At 37.4% G+C, this 25,838-nt stretch overlaps 1 protein-coding gene across 1 annotated transcript; it reads left to right on the top strand.

Moving 5' to 3' along the window:
- Positions 1-25,221, top strand: RADX (RPA1 related single stranded DNA binding protein, X-linked). Its single transcript, XM_082770672.1, has 16 exons — positions 1-880; positions 1,216-1,358; positions 3,150-3,342; positions 6,541-6,649; positions 6,808-6,899; positions 6,994-7,116; positions 8,007-8,114; positions 9,611-9,778; positions 10,341-10,501; positions 10,941-11,125; positions 12,296-12,364; positions 17,736-17,815; positions 19,484-19,777; positions 21,133-21,315; positions 22,193-22,334; positions 24,464-25,221. Exons 1-16 carry the CDS (start codon positions 277-279, stop codon positions 24,474-24,476), a joined length of 2,667 nt encoding a protein of 888 aa, XP_082626798.1. The 5' UTR covers positions 1-276; the 3' UTR covers positions 24,477-25,221.
- Positions 25,222-25,838: the final 617 nt, after the last annotated feature.

The following is a 25,838-nucleotide window of genomic DNA, read 5'->3' as shown; positions in this document are numbered from 1 at the left end:
GCCGGCGGGGACAGCCCCGGAGCCCCGTTGGGGTCCGTTCCGGCCGCCTTTCCGTCACCGTCCCCCCCCACACACCCCACCCCGTCCTCCCGCCCACGATAGCGGCCGTTGGGCGCTGACTGGAACGCGCGCGCGCGCGCGCAGCCCCGCCCCAGGCCGCTCCACGGCCTCAGCCTCTGAAAGTAGCGGCAGGAGGAGGCCGCCCGCCGCCGCCGCCGTCCTTCACCGCCGCCTTCCGCCGGGGAGAGCGGCGGGGGGAGCCGCGAGGCAGCTGTCATGCAGGAACCCGGCCCGGATCCGCCCGACGACCCTCACGACGGCAGCACCCCCGCCTCCCCCAGCGGCGGTGGCGGCGGGGGGGAGGCTTCGTGGCTGCTCAGGGTGCTGGAGGCGGCGCGCGGCGCCTCCCTCCTCAGCGCCTCGCCCGCCGAGATGCCGCCGCTGACGGTGGTGGCGGTGGAGCGGTACCTGGCCGAGGCTCCGCCGTGCCCCCCGGCGCCTCCGTGCTCCGCCGCCGTGACCCCGCAGTACTGGTACGACGTGACCCTGGCGGACGGCTCCCGGCAGGAGCGCTGCCACCTGGCGCCCAGCCTCAACGGCCTGGTGCAGCGCGGCCACCTGCGGGCCGGCGCCCGCCTGCGCCTCACGCGCTGCTCCTACCTCTACGACGAGCGGCGCCTCCGCTACGGCTTCCCCTGCCTGGAGGGCGTCGAGCGGGTGGCCGGGGAGCCGCCCGCCCGCCCCGCGCCCATCGCCTCAGCGCCGCGCCCGCCGCCCCTGCGCGGCGAGAGGAAGCACTACCTGCCCCTCTGGAACAACGAGGATCCCTACGGGGACACCTGGGAGGCCGAGAAGCCGCCGGAGAAGGTGGACGTTGATGGTAAATGGGTGCCTGGGGGGACGGGGTGGTGGGTGCGGTGCTCCTCTGGGGGGGATTTGAGGGGTTTGTTCCTCAGGGGGTGTCCCTCGAGCGCCAGCTGCTCTGGAGGTGGGTGTGCTGCTGATGGACAGCGCTCTGTGTCCTCCTGCACGCGTCCCTCTCCTTACAGTCCGTGTAAACATCAATAGCGCATCACACACAGGTGTAACTGTTTTGTGGCGTTACCAAATAAGCCTCTTGGAACGTGTGAACTCTTGCTCTGTGCGCTTTACAACTGAAAACCCTTGAAATGCCCAGTCGTGAACACTCTTCCCTTCTTCCCTCTTTAATGTCAGTCTCTAAGCTGACTTCTCTTGGTCATCTGGAAATGACATGGAGAAGCAGAGTTCACTTCCATCCGCTGCTGGTCAGAGTGCTGCACAAGTCTAGGCTAAGGTACTACGGGAAGCCAGAGAAAAAAATGGATGTGCCATATCAGGTAAGGAGGCATTAGGGTATACATTCGTGCTCTTGAACAAATGTTATAGGATATTTGGAAGGTACTGTTTCCATGTTGTAAACACATAACATTAACACTCATGTTGTAGATAACTTTGCTTCATAAAAACGCTAGGCCCTTCCAGGTATGGAAATAGTAGAGTTGCTGGTAGTATGCACAATCTTTAGTAGACGTGTTTCAGTTACTATAGTCCAGTTGAGATTTCTCTGTGAAAAGACAGAATATTTGCTTAAAAGACTGTTTTCTGGTCTATATGCTTTGGAAGCTGGAGTTAGTTTGTCTTGTACCCCAAAAAATAATATTAAAAACTTTTTGTCCCTTAATTCTTGTACCAGGTGACTTCCAGATAAATTGTTTTTTTTTGTAAAACTTTCTGGTCTTCCTAATATGTTGAGCTTTTTGTGATATTTTATGTAGTGCTTCTTGGAAATGGAACTGCAGGTGTGCTCGATTACCCACAGCTGCACTCATCAGCTGCTCACTTATTTCTCCTGTCCTTAGAAGGGTGTTGGGGAGAAAATTGGAAGAGCAAAAGCAAGGAAAAACTCGTGTGTTGAAATAAAAATAGTTTAATTAAAAAGTGAAGGGAAGAAGGGGGGGAAACCAAAAGAGTGATGCGAAGGCAAACTGGTGCCTGTGCAGTCTCAGAGCAACAGGTACTTGGGAAAGACTGTCCCCCAGTTTCATTGCTGAGCACGACGTTATGTGGCATGGAACATCCTGTAGGTCAGACCAGGTCAGCTGTCTCAGCGGTACCACCTGCCGGCCTTGTGGCCACTCCTTGCTTACTTGCTGCGTGGGCAGAGGGAGAAACAGAAAGGCCAGCAGTAGCTGAAACAGTGGTGTGTTATCAGCGCTGTTATAGTCACAGACATAAAACACAGCACCATGCAGGCTGCTCTGAAGAAAATTAACTCCATCCCAGTCAGACTGCTTCCTAGAGAGCAACACTTCACAAACAGGTCCGATAACTCCTATTTTTTTCGTGGGGACAGAGAGGTATTGAACTTGTTAATGAAAGGCCATGTTCACCTCTTGTTCCACGTTTCCATTCCCTTTCACACAAAGATGAATCTGGGTCTTTTGCTGGAGATGATTCTTAGTTTGTTTTGGTGGGTTTCTACCTTGTAAGACCGTTCACTGTAAGACTGTTTTAAAGAAAAAAAAAAAAAAGTATTACTGCTCAGTGATATGCTCAGTTATGGATTCAAAGCTTTCCCATTTAAGAAAAGTAGGTAGAAGTCTTTGTCATAAGCACAATTTCAATGAAAAGATGGTGGTTTGCAATGCAGATCTTCTGAGTATTTTTTCAGCTTGAAAATAGTCTTGTATCATGTTTTTGTCAAGAATGTTTACCCAATGATACTGCAGCTTCTCAACTTTCAAAACATGTTTTCTTATCCATGGAGGCATTTTGAAGTGTTATTCTAAATACTGCATTCTATCTGATAAGGAGGAATTGTTTTTCTATTGATTCTTGTGCACAGTATTTCCCAAACCTCCTCCAAAAAAGCATAGGGTGAAACAGGCATCACCTACTGTTACTGAGTACTAGAAAGATAAGAGTTTGGGCTGTCATAGTTGTGGATGAATTTTTCTTTGGAAACTGGGGATTTCTTCAACGCCAGTATTCAGTGCAGGTTTTGGAACATACTCTGGATCCATTTGTAATAAGTGAAGCCATTCATGAGTCAAGTAGCTGATGCATTATTTAAAAAAAAAAAAAAAAAGATGATGCTAAAAGGTGTTTTCTTGTCCCTTTTTCTTTAGGCTTACTTTGAAGTTGCTGATAGCTCAGGCATGATATCGATGGTTTTGTGGAATTCATTATGTCCTGAATGGTATAACAGTATGAAGGTTGGCACGGTACTCCTCCTTGAACAGTATGCTATCAAAAACAGCTATCCATTTAAAACACAGCCAACCCCGGGAGATTCACAGATGAAGAGATTTGCTACAATTGGTTAAGTATTGCAGAAATCTGTTTTGATTCTGTGAAATATAGCTGTAAAAAGGGGAAATAGAAAGTAAAACAGCAAGTGATCCATTGCCAAGACTGATTGATGTGATATATATGTGTAATAACTTATTCATCCCTGCTTAAATTTGAATCACATTTATGAAGTTTTTTGCCACAATTAGATAAAAACCTTTAAAAAAATAAAGATAAAAGAATAAAGATAAAAATCCCTGATTTCAAGTATTGAGTTCATAATGCTGGGCCTCTGGTACTGAATTTTAGTCTGATTCTGCTTCTTCCTGATAAGTAAAACAGATAATTTTTTGTGCACTGTTTGCACATACTGCCAGGTCATTGAAGCGCATAGTCACCTGCTCTGACTGTAGGCTTTAGTGTGGTCAGGCCCTGGTGTATCTGCAAAACTCCACTGAGTAAAAACTTGTGTTGATGACTGCTGTCTGTACTGAAACAGCAGCACCATGGGAGTTCATATTTGAAGAATATTCCTTGACTGTGAGAAAGCGTTTTCTTACGTGCTGTTGTTTGACAGATATTCAAGAGCCGTGCCACAGAAATACAAGTGGTGGAATATAACAGTAATAGCCTTTCCACACTACATTTGGTCTACAGTTGTTTTATTTTCTCTTCCACTTCACTGAACCTGAGCTTTTTTTCCCCTTACATGCTTATACTCAGAACAAAACAACAACCAACATTCAGAAAATATAAACAGCTGCCTCGAAACAAGCAAATATGTGTTTTTGATGGATGATGTATGTATAGCTTATTAACAATGACAGTTTCTTAATGCAGTTGCTACAGTGCATGAAAATAAACAATATTTTCACTGCTAGAAGCAGTGTATTCTCTGTCTAATGTATCTTCACCTTAAAATCAGATCTTAATGTGCAGTGTTTGTGATGAGTTGACAGGAGAGAGAGATGTTTAGCTGGGAAGGGAATTTTGGGAGGGGAGCTGATGATATTTATAAACCTTCCCTCAAGCAATCATAATTGCTGCAAAACCTTTCTGTGGGAAGAGAACAGAGTAAGATATGCCCTGAGGTGACTTTTGAGGCCAACGACTTCAATCCTAATGGCTTTGTTCACACTACACTACTGATTTCCACAAGCATTAGTGTTGATGGAGAGATCAAAATAGCAAATGAGACCAATGGGCCATAAATGATAGTATCTAATGGGAAACTTAAAACAATCAGTCTCTAGTGAAGTGCCACAGAGTACTTTCAGGCCACAGATAAATCTTTGGTTCATAGCAGCATGTACATGCAGTATCTTATTTCTTAGCTCAAAGCTCAGAATTTTGTCTCACTATGAACTTACAAAGCATGTTGGGCCATGTGGTGGTAGATCTTGAGTCCATATATCCTACATATATCCATATATCCTACAAGAGGAGAGTCTGAAAAGAATAACATCTAGAAAATTTCCTAGAGCAGCTACAGTTGATTTTATGCAGCTCTTGGAGCATGATCGGGTGATACATTTCACCTTTGTTAACATAGGTGAAATGTAATGCCTCAGTAACTACTCAACATAAAACTCTCTATTTCAATTTTTAAAGCATGTGCAGGGGGTGTTCCAAAAATTCTTCAGATAGCTAGGTAAAGAAATCAATTACACTGGGTTGCTCAAGTCAACAATTACTTTGTTTTCATAATCAGTTCCAATTTGTAATTTGATCACATACCACCTTTCTAGTGTTCCGTATGACTATTCACCTGTAAATGTTTTAAAATGTATCTGTAGGGTTAACAAAGCTAGAATTCGTTAGTCTACAAGGGAAGGGGCTTTGAAAACTAAGAGTTCTACAAGATGGCATGCTTCTGGCATATGCCTGGTTTTCTGTGAAGCGAGTTCTGTGTCGCCCACTTGTTTCATTTGCAGAGTTGTATGACATGCTAAGAGGTGCTGTTCTATAACCTAAAACTTCTAAAGCTTAATTACTTAGTACCCTCATCTTGAATTCCACCTCTGGGCAATGTGTACGTCTCACACATCACTGAATTTATGTGGTACTGATGAAAACAGCTGTTTCAAATAGCCTGAACTGACTTTCAGTTCTGAGTAATCCCAGTATATAATCTTTGGCTGAGTATATGGCTTTCATCTAATCTCAAAACGACCAACATTTTTTAAAATTTGATGAATAGTTTCGATGGATAGAGAGGAGTGGTTTGTTTTCAGAAATTTTCTCACAAATACTGCCTGAAAACACCACGTGCAAAACCACATTAGTCCTCCAAATACATATCTAACAAGTGGCAGCCTGAAGAAAATTCTTAATCAGGTCTTTTTTTACATATAATGCCTTCCTGGTGTCATACCACGAGGGGGAAGGGCCTGATAAGGAAACAGCTGTATAGGTTATTTATTCTTAGCAATTACTTTTCTGTGTGCATTATTCAAATAATCCCTTATCTGAGCCCAAGTATCTTGTAGAAACGGGATCAGAACAGTCTTTTTCATAACAGCAAGTTTTGTCTCATGAGAGAGACAATAGAGTACCACTTAGAGCATTCTATATGCTGAAGCCATTCCTTCTCTATTCTTAGCTGGTTGCCATCCCCTGCCCCCCAATGTTCTACCATGTTTGTTACTTAGCATCTAAACACTTTGCTTAATAAAATAAAATTTTCAGGGGTTATGATATAGAAATGCAAAGACCTTCTGTCTTCTTGCATGCCCACGTCATCGTTTCTATCTTACTTATAACTGCCTGAACTGGTGTCATACACGGAAGTTCTCATGTGCTGGTTCTGTCTTCTGTCTTTCTTCGTTGTCTGCAAAATAATTTTAGATTGTAGTGACACTTGAGAACAAAAATAAATATTTCATAGCTAAGCAGTATTGTATTAATTTATTTTGCTGTTGTTTAAAATACCTATCTGGAACAAACTAATTGGCTCATGTTCCAATTTTTCATTGGAAAATTTAGCATTGCTCAGATTCAAAAGTTGCATTGTGGAATGCTGTACCCGCATTTCTTTATCTCAATAGAAATACGAAGTTAGAGGACTTCGTGGGTGATTTCACAAGCAGTGAGACATGGTTGAAATACATCTTTTATGAAACTTTACCTAGTTTTGTTTCAGGTTTTGTTTTTATTTAAAACGAAAAGTGTTTTCTTCAGTTTGTATTCATGTTTTACATGCTCAGGTCTTTTTTTTCTGTTTGTCAGAAATCAGCCTTAATGTACGTGACCCACCTACCAAAATAAGTATCATTCCAGAAGAAATGGTTAAGCCAGAGTGGGGATTACCTGAAGTTAAATACCGCTTTATCACAAGGTAAAATGGAAATTAGTTGTTTGTCAAGCTGGAATTTAAATTTCATTAAATTACACTGAGTGTTAATTGGAAATGTGATTTAAGAAATCTCTTAAGAAAGCTTTATGTTTTGTCGTTCATTCATTAATACCAACATTTTTGTTCTGTTCTGTTTTTAGGTCAGAGCTGGATAACTTACCAAACAATCATTCTTGTGATGTTATTGGTCTTGTGACATTTGTAGGAAGGATTGAACGAGCAAGAAAGAGAGGTTTTTCTATAAATAAAACTTTAAGAATTTATCAAACCTTTTTTAACTTTCCGAAGAAACACTTACATGTTTTTCTTAATATTTGTTTATATAGAACGCAGTGAAGACTTCTGGCTCTATCGTTGGGCACATGCCATTGATGGGACCTCAGAGCAACCATTTATACTGGAAATATTTGCAACTTCTCAGCCAGATGTGTTTGAGCATATTCATCCAAGTATTTATCTCTTTACAGTACTTATTAATAACTGTTCATAATGTTTTTTCTAGTTGGTCACTAATTTCAAATTCTGAATATCTCCTCAAACAGAAAATAGCTGATCAGGAATTACAAACTAAAAAAAAAATAATAAAATAATAGTAATAATAATAAGATAAAGTACTTGAAATTCTTGTCATACTGCAACCTACCAGTTAATCTAGACAGATAGAGGCAGCACAACCTGGGGTTCATCTGATGTGGTTAATTTCAAACAGAAAATTTAGTGAAGCACTCAGGGCAACACCTCTTTCATCAGAAACAACTAAAGAAAGAAGGCAGCTCTTTAAATCTCTTACTCTCTTTCTCCATAAATAAATATTTTTTTTATAGACAGGAATAATGTAAGATGATTGGATGAAGGGAGAGGTGAATGTGGAAAAGCTTTGTTTCTTTGAAAAAAATATTTTTGGCAATACAGAAATCATTTGTGAGCTGTGTTAGTTATTTTCTGTGATTTTGTAATGTTACATTTCAAACTGGGGAATCCTTATGGATTTTTTAAAAGGCTTTAAATATTTCTCCTTGCCTTCTCTCTGTTTTCCTCCAAGCTATTCACCCTTCTTTTAACACTGTTACGTATTTCATTGACATCCTACCAGATAAAGTGTCATGTTTCAGTGCTAATATGTATGCTGAAATTTTCTTGCACATTTCTGAATTTGAAAATCTAATGCCATCTCTATGTTCTAATTTATAGCAAAGGCTAAATACATGCTGAAGGTCAAGAATTAAAATAACATGTTTAGACCACTTAATTAAAATTAATCCAGTATGAGTCAGTCTTGAAATTCTAAAACCAATTAAATACCGAGGAAAAAAGGTTTTTTGTTTGTTTGTTTTTCTAGTGACATACTTGGTGTGTACACAGATGAGAGTGGTACGGGACCTCAGTGACAACCCTTCCAGCACAATTTACCTTACGACTTCGAACGAAAGTCAGATATTCATTACAGGTAACTTAAAGTAGTTTTAGCTCTATGTGGTTCTAATTGTAATTGCTTGGACTATTACAAAAAAAAGGCGGCATATTACATTCAGGTGAGGCACTAATTGATGTATCTTATGAAAAGTACAACTATTAGGTTAAGCCATGTGTTTACTAAATCTTTTGGATTGTTTTAATCATTAGATAGTGTTGCAGTGAATGTTGCCAATATCTTAAAAAATTAAATATTACTTGCAGCTTTTCTGGGTTACAAATTTCCTTGTTACAATTAAAAAAATCAGTATGTTAAATTTATTTTAGTTTATATTTTCACAAATACTTGAGAGCTGTTATGTTTCATCTTTCCCAATGCAGAGGCCCTTGTACAGAACATGTGGCCTGGAAAGGGTTGTCGTACTGGGCTTTGCTGAAGGAGCATTCCTTCTAGAAAGTCTTATTTGAAAACTCGTATCTGCAGTACAATACTCGTTATGGCCCTGCAATACTACACACTAGATAGCATCAGTCAGCATTTCACATCCAGAATCAGGCATAGCTCGTTGTAGTACTTGGGCTTTTTGATCAGGAGGCAGATGTAGCACAGCGTTGTAGGTGAGTGGTGTAATGGCCTAATTGCAACGGAGTATGAAATAAAGTAGATGCCTCTTTCCTGTGTTTATCTGCCTGTCTCGTTTCTTCAGATTTCCTATTACATTACTCATCCAGCCTGAATCTTGCTGCTGACAAGGAGGAATAGGGAGTAATATGTGCTAAAAAATTATCTGAACATAGTCGTTTATACACACATGGTCTCTTCTAACAAGCTGGATAGGGTGTTTTGTGCTTAATTGGACTAACAAAACAAGCTAGTCTTTTTCCTAACAGGTGATACATATTATACCTAAATGAAAGGTTTGTGAGTCTTTTTTACTTGTTTTCCTTCAGTATATTTTGTGCTTAGTTAGTTTTCTAATTATTTCTATTTTGAGCTTTTCCTCAGCCTAGCTTAACTTCATTTTATGTCTCTTTGCATCCTAAATGAGAACTACAGCTGGAGATGACAAACCATTGGATGAGATCTATTTCAATTCATAGCTTAGAAGTAGACTTGCTTATTTGAAATAGACAATTTATTTGATATAACTGGAATTTAGTCAGTATGTTGGTTTTAAACCAGACATCAACGAATACATGCCTTACCAGTTACCTGTCCGGATATTTGCTGAACCCTGTGAAGAGGATCTACCCGTTCTTTCCTGCTGAGGTTATAGAAGAATGAAGAATGTGTAGGTCTTTAGCAAAGGCAAAGTAACAAAATGATTTCTGATCATTTTATTGTTGCATATACTCATGTGAAAAAAATGTTCTAGTAGTATTGCCAATTGTTTTATTATTTAACATTTGGCTAACTTTCAGTATCAGATGCAAGTGTTAGCTGAGGAATTCAAGATGCTCATTTGAGAATAAACACTCGTGACTATAACCTACTTTATTTTTGATATCTGATTATTTTTGTTTTAAAAGGGTGTCACAAGGGCCAGCCATACACCAGAGATACCAAAGTGAAAAACTTCATTCACTGGACTAAAACACAGAGTGAAGCTGATCAAATGAAGAAAACTGTCATTGGTGGCTATTATCCTCTTCCACGACCTCCAAATAGCTTTCTGAAGTATTGTAAAAGTAATAAAGGTATGGTATTGTCAAGTATCTTTAAGATCTGTAGCCTTTTTCAGTTCAGTCTTACTCCAAGCATTTGAAACATCAGTTAAAAAGTAATACAGTTATTATTAGTGATTACACAGATGTGTAATGTCTTCTAAGAAAGAATCCCTTTCGTGACTCATAATGTATCACAGGCCAAATCCTCATCTTACAGAAAGTCAGATTTTGCACTTTGTGCACATAGTTGCAGGAGAACCGTAACAACTTACATGAGCTTCAAGTCTTCCCAGAAGTTTTACTCTGACTGCTCTGCTAAAACAGCATTAAAGACAGTTATTTGGAAGAACATAATTAATTTCACCTGGAAACACAAATTTTGATATCTGTTAATGCATATGAGGGGGAAAAGGGCATATTAATTTTTTTCATTTGATGTAAACAAGAGGATTTAAAATCCTTCAAAAACTTACTTTAAAATCAATTTAATACTTAGTAATGTTTTTTTTTTTCATTTTCTTTGAACCTTTCATTCAGACTTTTTGATAGTGCATTTCTTTAAAACTTGTTTATGGGAATTACTCTTTTGCAGTTGAATCAGTTTTGAAAGCCATAGGTGAAATGGGGAAAGAAATTGAAGATTTGCACTACAGGGAACACAAGCGCATTGCTATTCAAGGAATAATTAGCGCCATAAGATACATCAACTGTAGCAATGTAGCTGAAGATGCCTCAGGAGTAGAACCTGTTCAGGTACAGAGCTTGAAAATTAATGCTATAGCACTTAAGCAGCTATGATCATAATTAGAATTGAGAATATCGCATTTGAATCCAGAACTTGGCTACATTGTCTCTTGATTAGCTGTACGTGCTATTTTGAGAATGACATAGTTTTGCAAGTAATAGTTTAAAATTTTAAAAAGCAGTGATTCAGTGTTTCTCTGAGTTCATTGTAGCAGTCCTCTGTAAAACTGCATAGCTGTTTAGAAGCTAGCAATTTAACTGGCTAGATGATTTAATTAATGTAAATTAGAATGTGGGAGAGTGGATTACTGCAATTTGCGCATTGTCACTTTCTAGACAGAATTTATCTTACTCACTTGCTCTAAGACATACTTTAACACTTCCAGGGTTTTGAGTTGGAAGAAATAGCTCTGGGTGCTTTGAAACTCTTAATTAATTGTTATTGCAGAAAGATACTTCTCAGACTCTTGAAAGTTCTACCGTGTCCAAAGAAGATGGTGTTCAGAAGGAAAACCTTCAAACTAAAGAGTTTACGTCTTTTCTGGGGCCACAGTATGCTCCTGGGGAACAACAATGGCATCAAACTCCACAATCAAAAAAGAGCACAGTCAAGAGAAAGACAGAAGCAGAAGAGTAAGCTCTTTTCATAAATATGTAGTATATCTTCTCAGAAACGATCATGTAAATTAATTCAAAACCTAGGTCATAGAAAAGCACATAAGAAGGCTTTAAAAGGATATGTAGTTTAATCTTTAAAAGTAGTTCTGTGCTTTTCCTAGCATCAGGTGATGACAGTTACGCCATTCAGGCTAATGGAGGATTGATTACAACAGAGGCATCTGATTGATAATGCTCTCTTCTTTTTAAAATTCATTGCTACTTTGTAATTCTCAGGGATTTTCAATAAAGGTAATTAACACTTCAACAATCTATAGGTTAGTGACCCATCTGTGAAACAAGTAATAGTTACAATGGTTTCTTCACTGGAAATGCAGAACTGGGAGGAATAATGTTTTAGTATAGTTATTCCTTAAATCCAAACATAAAAAAATATTATTTTTTTTTTTTTAACTTTTTTTCCCCTTTCTGGTTAAGGGAAGGTATTACACATAGCTGTAATTTGCTGTTAGAAAGGAAAGGAGACGATGGTTATACGGTAACCTGAAGGCTTGAAATATCTCACAGCACTATGGCTCTGCTTGTGATGTAATTCTGTGAAATTTTATTGCACCTAGTTAGACACAGACAAAGGATATCAGTCCAGTATAAGAAAATGGGATAAGAAAAAAACTGGTGCAACGTTTTTAGTTTCAAGAGTAAAATATTTGCTTGTATAAATGTATCCTTTATTGCAATGTTTGTGCAAGTTCTGGTGGAATTGTACCAAGTCTTAAAAGCCTCGTTTATATACTGAAAGATTTAATGTTGCAAAAATCTAACAAGTCACGTTTTTTGTTTTAGTGGATTTCACATGCTATAAAAGCTATTTTTTTTTCTTGACTTTTCACATTCTAAAGTCATAATAGTTGGAAGAGAGCAGGCATTTCAAATATTTTGCAGGCAAAATGTAATTAGGATTGAACAAAAGCTTACAATGAAAAATGGGGAACAGAAGTTCTGTCTTGGTACTGTCATCGCAAGCATGTTAGTGGATTTCCATTCCATAAGAAAAATGCCAACATTAGAATATTTTAGGTTCTGCCTGGGGAAGAAAAAAAAAAAAAAAAGGCAAGCATGTTCTTTGCTCTGTGTATTTCCATTTAATAGAATTCTGTAAAATAATGGTGAATTTCCTATCTTAAGGGGAAGTACATCTATTATTCCTGTACCATCTTACAACTATTTCACAAGGTCTGCAAGAAAGAAATTTGGGTAAGTCATGTGAAGTTAATTATGTTAAATATTTGCAATGATGAAGCAAAGACACTTGAAATTAAATTCTTATAGGTTTGAAATGAAACTCTTATAGGTCAGGAATCTGTATGGAAGTGAAAGAACACAACAGAGTGGAATTTAATATTTTCTATTAATTTCCTCCACATTGATTCTAGGTCAAATATATTGGATTATTTTATTCTGAAACAAAATCTTGACTGTTATTAAACAAATTTTTAGAGAGCTACCTGTGCTACTTAAGGAATACCTAGTAACAGGGGTCCATCATGATAAATAGAGCAATATATGTAGTCTTTGTTTCAGAGAGATTATAGTTTAAATAGGAGAGTGAAAGGTAGGAGCGAGGAATGCATAATTAGAAAGCAAAGTTAACAGTGTGATTGCATTAATGGATTTGCTAGTGGTAATTAAGCTATAAATCATCACTGGTGCTACAGAGGTGTAAGCTCACAGAGGTGTAATTGTCTCTGAGAAGTTGCTTGACTCCTTCCACTGCCCAACACTCAATCTTTATCGAACTTGCTTTGGATCCAGAAAATGATTAAAAAAAAAAAAAATCCAGGTAGGAGTTTCAGATCCATAGCCCTGACAAAACTGGAACCTAAAGAGATGACTACATGTGGGAAATTATTAAGAAAGCAGAATGAATGTTATTTGCTAGTCTGGGGTAGAAAACTTCCTTCCTTCATGCAATTTTGTTTAAGGGTTGTAAATTCTTGTCATTTGTCTCAAACAAAGCTTGAGTAACCTGAATTTATGAACTCTGTGATGACAGTAATTTCAAATGTCTGGTGTTTTGGTGGTGGCAACTGGGGTTTGTATCATGAGTACGTGATACATGTGTGCAGTGGGATCCGTTAAGACGAAGGGACTGAAGCAACTAACATATGAGTAAAGACTGAGAGAATTGGGACTGTTCAGTCTAGAGAAGAAAAGGCTCAGGGGTTAGTACATTTGCTAAGTTTAAAGGTTGATATAAATGTATCAACATATATAAATAGCTGAAGGGAGGGTGCAAAGAGAATGGTACCAGGCTCTTTTCGTTGATGCCTAGTGATGGGACAAGAGGGAGTGAGCACAAACTTAAACACAGGAGGTTCTGTCTGAACATCAGGAAGCACTGTTTGTATTGTCAGGGTGACTGATCACTGGCACAGGTTGCCCAGAGAAGCTGTGGAGTCTCCCTCCTTGGAGATGTTCAAAGGGTGTCTCAACCTGGTCCTGGGCAGCCAGCTCTGGATATCCCTGCTTAAGCAGGGGGTTAGACCAGATGGCCTCCAGAGGTCCCTGCCAACCTCCATCATTCCGTGATTCTCTGTGCCCTTCACCTGCCTTCTTAGTTCACTTTCAGCACCTCTTCACTCCTCACTAAAGAGAATTTTTGGTGCTAGGGATGTAGTGACAATCACAGTGATGGAGGTTATGTAAGTTACTGACCATTCTTCCATGAAGATCCTTTTGGTAGACACTGCGTTTTCTAGGGGAAATGGTTGTCTGACTCTGCAACTCACTCATTTAGCATAACACCTGACTTTAATATCATGCACCTGCCAAACAGCAAGTTACATAGCCCTGGGGGAAACCTGGGCAGACCTCAGCTGCTAGGGTTTCCGTTTAACAGCAACCAACTTAGCTGGGGAGTCAGCACAGACACATCTTTCAGCTGGACTTGACACTTGCTGTCTTCAGGGACAAGAGGCTGTATAGCCGCCAGGTGTAAGGATGGGTTTCAGGGTATTGTGGTGCAGGAGTTTGCAGGAACATGTGCCACAAATCCATTAGAAAATCAGGATGGTTTTCTGAATGGGAGGAATCACTTTTTTTCTTTTGCTTGCTGAGAAATACTTAGTTTCTTCAGGGGGGAGGGGAGGATGGGAAAGAATGTATTCTCCCCATTTCTTAAAAGTGGAGAAAAAGTTAAGGCATGTTTTCTTTGTTCTCTGCTTTTCTCAATCTACTACTGTCCTCGCTACCTGTGTGTCCTGCACTCTATGCCATTAGTAAAGGAGGAGAAAGTCTGTGTTGGATTATGGGAAGCTGTTTCACTCTATATAATTAAAAGGTAACTGGTGTATTTCTGTAATTACCTATGTGGTTGTTCTGAGTTCTCCAAATTACAGGAGAAAAACAGAAGGCTAGCCTGAAGTACTTCAAGCTTGCATTGTTTTCTGTTCTGTTGCTTCAAAGTAGCAGAATGCCAGCTCTCACTGGAATATTCTAATATGTTTATGAAATAACAGTAAATATTTCTTAGTATGCATTATAGCTTAGATTACTTTGTGTCGAGTATTTTGTGCAGTATTTCAGAATGTGGTTGCATTGTTGAAGGCTTCATGTTTTTAGATAGTAATAGCTTATTTTAAGGTTCTTTATTTGACCGCCTCAATACCTACATTTCTGAGGTAACTCATGTATAGGATGCCATCTAGTATTATCAGAATGCTTGTGAAATGGTCTGATTATTAAGGGTTTCAGAAAGAACGAGGTAAGAGGAAACTGATTAATTTAACACTACCATTAATATTTACATCCTTGCTAGTGGAGACACTTAAGAGAAATGTACTTTATTTTTTACTAGCTTTTAATGTAAGGTAGTTCAATTGATTTTTTTTTTATGAAGGGGGAAAGATCAGAAATTTTAGACAGGCTTATTTTTTTCACGGAAATGGGGAAAAAAAAAAAAACACAATGGCTTTCTTAACTTTTTAATCTTTAGAAGCTTAGCACTGCAGGTACCACAGAGTTGCTGGTGTATTACATGTTCACATGCCAGACTGCTTAAAAGTGCCTTGCTTGTATACTTCTGTCCTTGCAGTTTCACTTCGAAATGTTTAGTGTAATTTATCCCTTTTCTCATTTTCTCCATTTCCTATCCCTTCCAATGAGAACTAATGGACAGGAGAGTCTGCAGATTGCAGGCTGGGAATAGCAAATTTGTCGTGGCACAGGTTTTCATAAAGCTGGCACGGGCAAATTAGGAACATGGATGTTTTGGTTTACAACAGCCTCAGCACACAACACTATATGGAAGGATTTGGGTTATTTCAGAAACATGTAAGCTGTTGTGTATTCACACGTAAGTTTGCCTTGTTTACGAACCTAGCCCAGGTTGCACTGTGGACCCATCCACCACAAAGCAGTCCTGTAGCAGTAACGTCTTGGGCAGGCAGGTGAAAACCTTCCAGCCACAGGTTGTGTAAGAAGCTTGGGAAGAAGTGTGATAAGTTAGTTTCAAAATTTTTAAGAGGCAAAACTAGCTAAGTCAGAGCCTTCTCACCTTGGAAAACAGTTTGAAAAGAAAAACAAGCCAGTTTCATAATATCAACTTGTCAGCAGTATGAGTTGGTGTACTCCCATGCTTTAACGAAGAGGGAAGTTAGTTGTCTTGTGCCTTACTCAAAGTGTTGATTTCTGAGCAAGCCTTTCATAACACTACTAGATTTTCATGTCTTTTGTTGAGAAAGTCTTGAAAGTAAGAATTAAGTTTTGTGGGCATTTGTTTTTAATTAGACAACTTCTGTTAATAGCTTTTGATAATGTCTTTAATGGCTTGAAAATCTATTAATATAGCTGATATGTAAATAGTTTATTACTGTGCATACACAGTAATTACTTTCTAGGTTAGTTAAGGTAAAAGGAATTAATTCTTCATAAAATGAAGCATTGTTTGATCTCAAAATAATACCATAGGAGTCATGATGTAATTACTGAATTATTTTTAGAAAGATAAAAATTTTCCAGCTACATTGCATCAGAAGATACAAAAATACCGTTGCATGAAATTAGATACAACCTATTGAATTTATCTTTCTGAGGTTGCACTGGACCTCAAAATTTGAAAAACGTCTTGAACCCTACAATGGCATTGAAGCTCATACAACTTTCTGTTTACTGATACATTTAGCACAGCTCTCCTCTGTAGCCTGGTTGGGTTTTGGGGAGCAAATGCGGTCATGCTTCTCTATGGCAGCTTTTTGTTTCAAAATTCAGTAGCTGAAACCTTATTTGTATAGTTTGTGCTGTTTGAATGAGGATTCTTTTGTGCCTAGAGGTAGAGATCACAAGATAGTCACTCCAGTACTTAGGTCACACAACGATAATAGTGCATTTCGTAGAATGTACTTTCATACTCAAAAAAACCACAGTGTATTTCCTTTTATCTTTTCATAGCATCACTTCATCTTAGATATGTTCCATTTGTTATGAAACACAGAATTTTCAGTATTTATCCATAATATGAAATAGGGAAAATTTGGAAAGAAAACAATAATAATTACAACTGAAATACAAAATAGCCCACCAAACAGCATGCACTGCTTCAGGCCCTTTTTCACTGTCTGTGTATTGTTTCTGTGTATTTGCAGTTATAATACCTTATTGGTAATTACGTTGGTAGACTAGAATTTCAGTGGTACCTGAACCAAGTCTTGCCTATATCTCAGTAGTTTGTGATGCAAAATAGTCTTTTTCTTGAGTTTGTTCATACATCTTGTTGAGTTTATTATAAGAGGAGTGTAACAAAGAAGAAAGGAATAAATGAGCTTAAGAGCATATCTTTCTATGTTGTGGCTGTAGAGTATTTATGTTTTTCTCCAACATTTCTCCAAGATAATTGATTAGAGATTGTAGAGTATAGTTGCTAACCATTAGTTAAAAACTTCATGGTTAAAAATGAAAGTATAACTTCCTAAATTTATTTATTTTATAAGCTCTTTTATTTTAGTATTTTAAATTTTAAATATTTTTATTTTAAATAAAATTATTTTTAAAATTAAAAATTCTGGTTTGCTTGATTTACCTCTTTATTATGACAGGGTAGCATGTGCAAAAGAAAATATTTGGAATTTATCATTTGGATTCTGGAGTGAAGAGTCATCTGTATTCTTGCTTTGTGTTTGACTGCTGAAGTGTGCTGATTTGAAATCACAGCAGAATGCTGTGTAGTATTTTCTTTAGAATTAAGTCATAAACCTGCTGATAGTCTGAGATACTCAGCTTTTAGTGGCACGCATGCTATTTCTAGTAGGTGCTCAGTAGAGGGCAACAAATGCTGGCTTTTGAGTATAAAATACTTCCCTATCTACTCCATAAAGCAATGAAATAAAGCAGTTCTTATCTTGAGCTCTTGAAAATTGATTTACAGAGCATAGTAGGTCTCATTATGTCAAGCTGCTATATTACAGGTCCTGTGATGTGAAACCAGCTACCAATGCTCAGTCGTTCAGGCTTGATTCATTTATCACTAGAAATCTGTCAAGAACTGAACTTTTGCTGCATAGTGTTTGAGATTAAATAGACTTTAATGTATAAATATATATATACACACACTCTAACTTTCCTTTTATAGCTTGGACAAAGTTCAGCGTGAAGATTTCGTTCAAGACAAAAATGAACAGCCTGTATCAGACAGTTCACAGTACTACCCAGGTATGTCTCAAGCGGTTTTAACGTTACGTTTAAACCTGCTTCTACCCTTTAGGTCCAACACAAGCAACAAAGATATCCTTACAACCATTGTTTGTCAAGACAGTTTTTCTATGCATCTGGCTGTATTCGCCTCTAGGGAGCCACTGTATGAACTTGTTAAAGTCAATGTGCTCCATCATGTCCCTGATGTATTATAAAGGATGGCTGAAAGGACACTGTTAGGCTGTTTCCCTGTATGAGAAAAAAATTCTCAGTGTTTATACAAACTGCAGGTCAGTTTTGTACCTCAGAAGTATTGTGCAGTGGGCTTAGTAGCACAAGCCTTTGCATCTTTTTTTGATGGTTTTCTAACTATAGTGATCTGCATGTAATAAAATTGTCCATCTCCAGGAAGGTAGCTCCACAGCTACATTAGAATCTAATTAAAAGACAAATACAAGATGTGGGAGGAAATGAATGCAACATACAAGCCAGTAATGAGAGTGATGGTTGGGTTTTGGATTTTTTTATCAGTTAATATTATTAAATATTTCTTTCTTCCTTTGCAATTGAAATATAAACTCATATTTTAAGTAGTTACTTTCTTGATATCTATTTTTGAATGAAGGAAGAAGTTAATTTATCAATTATCGTTTTGTGTAGCTTAGTCTGGTTTTTATTTCATGCAAATATTCTGTCATGTTTTCCTCTTTTCAAAGCTGTCTAGATTTACTCTGAGTCATGTAATTTGATCTGAAAGTTTGTCTACTGCTTGCATCTGTCTCGACATCAACATTTGTCAATTTACTTCCACCTATAGCTGTAGTATGGATACTGTTGTCCATCCTTTTATTTAGGAATGCCACAGCACATCTTAATGTAATAATGATGGTTTGCTTCTAGTCTACTGATGATTATCTACTTCGTTGTGTTTATTTAAAACAATAGAATTTACAGTGAACTTTCCCAAATGATTAATATATTGTAGATTGAAATTTTGAGGAAAGTTTCAAATTGGAGTAAAATTTATACAGTAACTGTTTAAAGTGATTTTTTTTTTTCAAGTGAAAGAACAGCATTAGGTATTACGTAGAGATCTGTTCTTCAGAATTAAGAAAACATATCCATAAGTAAGTTTGATAATTAATGGGTTAATTGGTTCTTAGTCTTCAGTGAAATTTCTCATGACTTTTAAAAAATGAGGAATCAGATTGGGTGTTCTCTCCTGAAATTATTTTTTACAGGAATTCCTGGTAGCTGTAGTGTTTATTGTGCTGTGCTCTTACTGTCTCTGGAATTGCTGGGATATTGTGTAGATACCTTAAAATGAATGTGTGTGGTTTCAATTAGGATGGTTTAAAAATAAAAAATAAATAAATAAGTAAATAAAATCCCTTGTACATATTTTAAACTTGCTTTCATGTTTTCTGGATGTTCATTGAGCAAATTATGTCCTCTCCAAATACAAGCCATAATGTTCAACATAGTGTTTTGAAATAAGAGGTATAACTACAAGTCTAGCCTCTAAGGTTAGTCATATACTCCTGTTCCAGCTCTAGTTTCTTTCTTTTGAATATTCTGCTGTCTTCTTAACTGCGATGTTCTAGTGAATATACTTCTCTTCTACCAAAGAAGTGACAGGATTCTGTAAGTACATAAGCAACTAACTATTTGCTATGTTTATACTAGACCAAGAAGGACTAAGTGCTATACCTGAAACTGAAGAGACCAGAGGAACTTGTGATTCATGGCAGAGTGACCTGTGGGCACAAGTAAAAGACAAACTGCTGAAATATTTGCATCACAGCACAGTTTTTCCAGAAAGCATCCCACGTAAATTTGATTATGCGCACAAAGACTTACTTATGCAACAGTACAACCTTCATGCAGCTGTGTACCAGCCAAAAGAAATGAGAACAGATAAAAATATCAATGAGTTTAAAAGTGCTAGTGGCCTTGGGTATTATGAAGTGACAGTTCTGGGTAAGTATTTGGTAGCCTGGCTGTTTGCTATGCTTGGAATGACTTAAGGTTAGCCAGAAACTGAATAGATTTCTTCGGCTTAGTCATTCAAATTTGGGTGTTTAAGGTTTTTTTTGTTTTTTTTTGTTTTTTTTTTTAAAAAAAAGATGTTTTTAAAGACATTTCAGTTCTCTGTTAAAAAAAGGAATTAGAATATTATTTCACCAGAAAGCAGTAATGCTTGTTAAAATTACCATCGTGTCATTAATTGAGATAATTGAATATCTTATTTCTATTGCCACTTGCCATATAATTGCAATTTTGTGTATAGGCATGTGTGGATTATTTGAAGGTTGTGTATAGTCCTTAAGCTGTTCATTATTACGATTAGAGAGAGAGGTTCAGTTCAGTAAGTGAACTAGTCTGACATAATTAGGTAAATTATTCAATTGCACTTTATTGTCAGCTGATCTTTCTGTTGGAGCAGTACCCATCAGGAGCAAGGTAGTGTTCTTAAGGGAAAAGGACACTTTGAAATGCTTCTTTTGAGCTCATATCCTCACTGAGTTGTTTTTGCATTTATTTCTTAATTATCTTTTTTAAGTGCCTTTTTAAAAGTGCATTTCTTCCATACTAGAAAATGAAGAGCTTGTATTTTAGCCATACTCATCAACCACTCTCTGCTGCTTCTGGTTACCACAAAACATCAATTGATTTACCTTTATTTGTTAAAATATAAATATGCAAGGTGATGACAAATATGCAACAAGATCTGTTTGTTAGCATTACTTCAGGATATTAATGTTTGGTTTATTTTGCCATTAAAAGGAGAAGGAAATTGACTAATTAATAGTGCTCATGTTAAGTTCGGGTAATTTTAAAGTTTCCATTATTTGCTAAGGGAGATTTTCAGAGAAGGTATTTAAACATTTACAGTCATTAGAATCCTGGAACATGGAATAAAATATTCAAGATGAAGGTAGCACAAGTACTGTACCACATGCTGCGTAGATACAATGAATGTAAAATGATTTTTTTGTCCTCATAGCAGAGATGAAGCTAAAAAGAAGTATGAAATGGCTTCCAATATTGATTTAATATTTCCTGAGCTAATAGCATTGATGACCTTAAATCATAATAATGTTGTAACTATCAATTTCAATGTGTATGTATACTTACATAGGTTTCTATTGAAATGTAGTTTTAGTCATCAGTTATTAATTAATGAACAAAGAGCAAGTGTGTAAACATTTTCTGATGATATATATCAGTGTTCAGCCTGCAATAGTCTGATTTTTCTTAATGAAGAAATGCAATGTGAAGTTGTAAATGGGCTGGAGATGAAGATTTCTGCTAATAAATATTTTTTTCAACAGGTATAAACCACGATGTAGCAGTAGATGTCGCATTTCTCCCACTCTTCTATCCTGAAAACCCACACTTACTTCAAATGGAGGACATTGAAAATGACACGTTACTGTCTTGCATGAGTTGCATCTCTGCTTATCAGCAGAAGACCACCAGCTATGGAACACTTCGTGACACCTTTCCACTTTCAAGTGAGACTGACTTTCACTGGCATTACTCGTTTATCTTTTCTTATTCTGTATCCCAGCACAAGAGATAATCCTCTGTAGAAATTAATGTTGTAGATCAGGCATTGCTCACTTCCGTGACACATACGTGAATTTTGTTTGGCTACCTTTAAATAGATATAATACTGAATTTTCAAGGCAGTTTTTATTGGAGCTGTTTTGTACTCTGAATATAGTATTTTAATATCCAAATCACTAACTCCTAAGTGACCTAGATAGTATTTGCAGTTATTTGCCATATTCTACTGACATAGGAGTCAGTACTTGTGCCTGAGCATGTGGATATTTGCCTTGATTTGCTTGAAATAGAGTGGAATAAGTCAACTCATTTCGCTGATATCACATGGAACAGCGGCTTTAATGCAACCTACACTGCCTATAAACTGAATTATTTGCCTATTATGCTTCTAGTTACTAGCACCTTACAGCACTTGTGCTGAGTGCTATTCGCGCATGACATGCTGCAAAATGCTATGTAGGCCTAGTGTTTTCCTGCATGTTAATACAGACAGATCTGATTTTATTCAAATACGTTTACTTTTCCTTGATTGATTCTATGGAATCTGAGAATTACTAATGTTTAAGTAGTGCATATTTCAGTATTTCTGTTTCTGATGCTATCATTTCTGGTGGATGAATTTAGTAATGAGATTCTACACCCCCTCCCCTCACCTCCACCCTCCAAAAATAATAATTCATAGTAGACCAGCACATAATAGTTCAAGTGTGGTTTTTCAATGAAAGAAACTTGAACATACACACATAACTTTGTGGAAAACAGCATCAATTCACTTTGCTTTTTTATTGTATGTATATTAAAACTACTTTTCTTAATTTCTAGATGAAATTGTAAAAGCAGCGATGGATCTAGACGGCAAGCATGTTGTCTGTATCTTGGACATCTGTCACTTGGGTGATGATAAGGTGGAAGTCTTTCTGAGCAAAATCTACAAGACGGTGGAACCGGATGTGCTGGACCTAGTGTAATTTAATAACTTATTTTTGAAACTTAAATAGTGTTGAAAAGGAGGGAAATAAATTTGCTGTAATTTGAATACACCCTCTACACACTGCACTTTTCTAGAACTAGTAGAAAAAGATCATGATTCTTAGAGCAATTGTTATTCACATAAATGTGAAGGACAGTTGTTACCTTTATTTTTGGCAACCTGCGAACAGTTTTTTACATGATGTCTTGGTCACTTATGTTCAAGAAAGGTGAACAGGCAATGCAGTGAGCTAATCCTTTGATAGGAAACCAAGGAGTACAGCTGTGATCTCTCTATCTCTCCCCATGTGCATACAGAGCAAAAGTATGCATCAGGGTGAGAACTGAGAAGAGAGGCAGGCTTTTCCAATATTAAAGGCAATGTTTGCCTAAGAATTAACTGCAAAGAATTTAGGCTGAAAATTAAAATCATTTTGAGGATGTGAACGATTATGTCCCGAAGTGGTCTTTCAGTGGGAGGTACTAGAGACAGCCTCTTTAGGCTTGAACCTTACTGTGTTTGTGAAAGGGATTACATATTGTGGTGCCTTAGTACTGGGGGCTGGACTCAATGGTCCAAGAAGTCACTTTCAGTTCTTTTTACCTGACCAAGGTCAATTGCTATGTTTTAATATGTCTGCTTTTGTATATATAGTGTTGGATAATGAGTATAGCACCTAAGATTTATAACATATTTTATTTATTAATTTAGAAAATGAAACATTAAAAAAAAAAAAAATTTTTCTAGCTTTGCAAGAGAAAAAAATATTTTTAAGTAATATTTAGCATGGCTGGATATAGTTCATTCCACCATTACTTTTTCTTTCCTGTTGGTCACCACTAGCGCTATCTTTTTTCTTTTTGGTGATAGCTGTAATCAGAATGCATGAAGGAACTCAGCAGCTCCAAGAAGCTGCTGCTTCCAGGAGGGCAAAAGACTCAAGAATACTGTCAATATGTTGAGCCTATACAAGCTAGCAGCTGCTGACTCCTGCTGAGTTCTGAACCAAGTCTTGCTTTTTCCTCCCTTTCGTCACTTATGCAACCGGATCTTTGGGAAATGATTCTCAAGCAGGATCCTAAAACACATTGCTGCTTGACAACTTGTCCATGTGCAATGCTGGTCTCAGTTCAGTTGTTTGAGAAGAAATGATTATATTGTGGAAGCTTGCCACTTAAATTGTACCATTGTTGAGTAATACTTTCCAGGTATGTTTTAACTGCCTGTTGGTTAATAGGGAGCATCTTTTTGAAGTACTGGCTCACTTCTTTGCTCTGGGGACAGTGGACTTTGTCTTCAGGTCCTTCAACTCTCTACTCTAACTTCAGTTAACGGTAATTGAAGGAGAAAGTTAACTGTCTTTATTATAGTAGAGTTTCAACGCAACTTCGTATAAAAAAAAATGTCCTAATGTTTAGGGAAAAAAAAAAAAGTTAAAATTATTCTGAATTTCTACCATGGTTTACAATTTAAAAATGTGTTAATGAGAAAAGTTTAACTTATATTGCACAAACTAAAAGTGAATTAAATGTGACTTTGTATTGTTTATATTTTATATGGTTTGTAATAGTGTTAACTCTAGAGCAGTGTTTGTCAACCCATGGCACTGAAGGCAAAATGAACACAGGACAACCCCAGAAGAGCAGGGTGTTGCTTGCAATTACTTGTGTAATTTTGTTGCTCATGGGTATATGAAGATAAGAAGCCATTGCTCTAGAGTGAGGAAATTAGCACCAGCACTTCATGTACCAAACTGAGCCATGCTGACTGTGTCAGCATTTTTTTAATTTAGATATACTTCAGGTCGAAGTCTAATTTTAATAAAACCAGTATTTCTAGAAGCAATTTTAAAAAATAGTTATCTTTGTATGAAAGGACTGATGTGGCAAACAGTGTCACAGTCACTGTATTCAATTGTTCTAGACACTCAATTCATCTCCTTCAATAAAAATCCAGCAAAGATCGTTTGCTGCATTGCACTGCTTACTATACTTTAAATGTGTAGCATTAATCACTTGATTCTCCATATTAGGAGGTTTCCTAACTACAAAATGTATCACAATGATGTAGATTACGTGTAATGTGCACTTGAGACTTTTTAAGTGCATAACTTTATTTTACAGAAATAGTGGTTGAAATTTTTCATGGCAAAACCAGAGGAGGAGACACATTCACTCCTGTAGAATGAAGTGCCAACGTTAGAAGCATATGCTGTCTTTGGATAAGTAGACAATATTCAATGCCTAGAGAAGACTTGGAATTTATAAGACTTGAATACTCAGGGCAATTCTTAGGAGGAACCTACCCCGTCCTCGTACATTGAATTTAGTATGCCAACTTCAGGTTTTGAAGTGGTTTTTTTTTGTATTGTTACATGATTCTACCAGTCTGTCTGTGTTTCAAAAGAGCACTGTATAGCTGGGGAGAGGGTCCAGTCTGAAAAAACCTACTGGCTATTTTATTTGGGGTTTATCAACACAACTATAAACCAAAGTATTTTTGTTCCTGAGTCTGTCAAAATTTGTTAATTTTGCCATGTGAAACTAACATAGCGTCTTTACTCCTGCAAATTATGTCACAGAAATCATCTTTCTTGCTGCTGTGTATTGTCATTGCTGAGGGCAACATTCAGTACTGAACTGTAAAATTCATATTCACCCAAAGAACTGTATCCTGAAATCTGCATTTCCATGTTTCATATGTTTCCAGCATTAATATCAAAGTAAAACATAAGAAAGTAAACTGAGTGTGGAATTAATGGTACTTTTGTATGCATAAAACTCTGTAAGTTATAGATCTTAGAGGTAAGATCAGTTTCAACGTAATGTGATGTAGAAATAGTGTAACACTGTAAACAGGAGAATATAAATAAATAAGTTAATATCTGTAAGTGTCTTGGATTCTTTCCTTCAATTTTGTAATGTTCCTTCTGAAAGCTGTTCCAGTATTTCAAGAATCTCCTCCAGAGTCTTGTTGACTCTTTCAAAGAATCTTTACAAGAGAACTAGGTCAAGCTTCCGTCAAAATACATGCAACCTATTGTAGCTGCTCGTGGCTTTCAACACTGCTCAGCATGACTTGCAGAGAAGCTGGAAAAAGGCCTTGAGTTTTTGATTTGTCTTTAATTTTCATTATGATCTACAGAATTATGGCACTGCAATAGAAAAAAAATGAAAACCTAACATGTAGGAAGATAGGAGTCAGTACTACTGATTGCTACGGAATACAGCTCTGAAATTAGGGCAAGTATCTATAGAGTGTATATCCAAAATGGAGTGTGAGAATCGTTCAGACATCTCAGCAAGAATCGTGAAAGTGAGCTAAGGTAGGAAAACAGGGCTGAAAAAGGTTTCTTTGATCAGTTTATGTCATTCTACATCTCTTGCATTGGTATGAATCAATGTTAAAATTGGTTACTTATAAACACCAGAACAAGCTGGACCTGATAGAGTAGGTGACTGAAACAAGCTGGAAGAAGAGGAGGAAAAACGACTTGGT

This window comes from Aythya marila, assembly GCF_965140915.1.
Source record: "Aythya marila genome assembly, chromosome: 13".
Classification (NCBI taxonomy): Eukaryota; Metazoa; Chordata; class Aves; order Anseriformes; family Anatidae; genus Aythya; species Aythya marila.
Note: the sequence above shows the minus strand (reverse complement) of the source record. Positions and strands in the feature narration are given on the sequence as shown.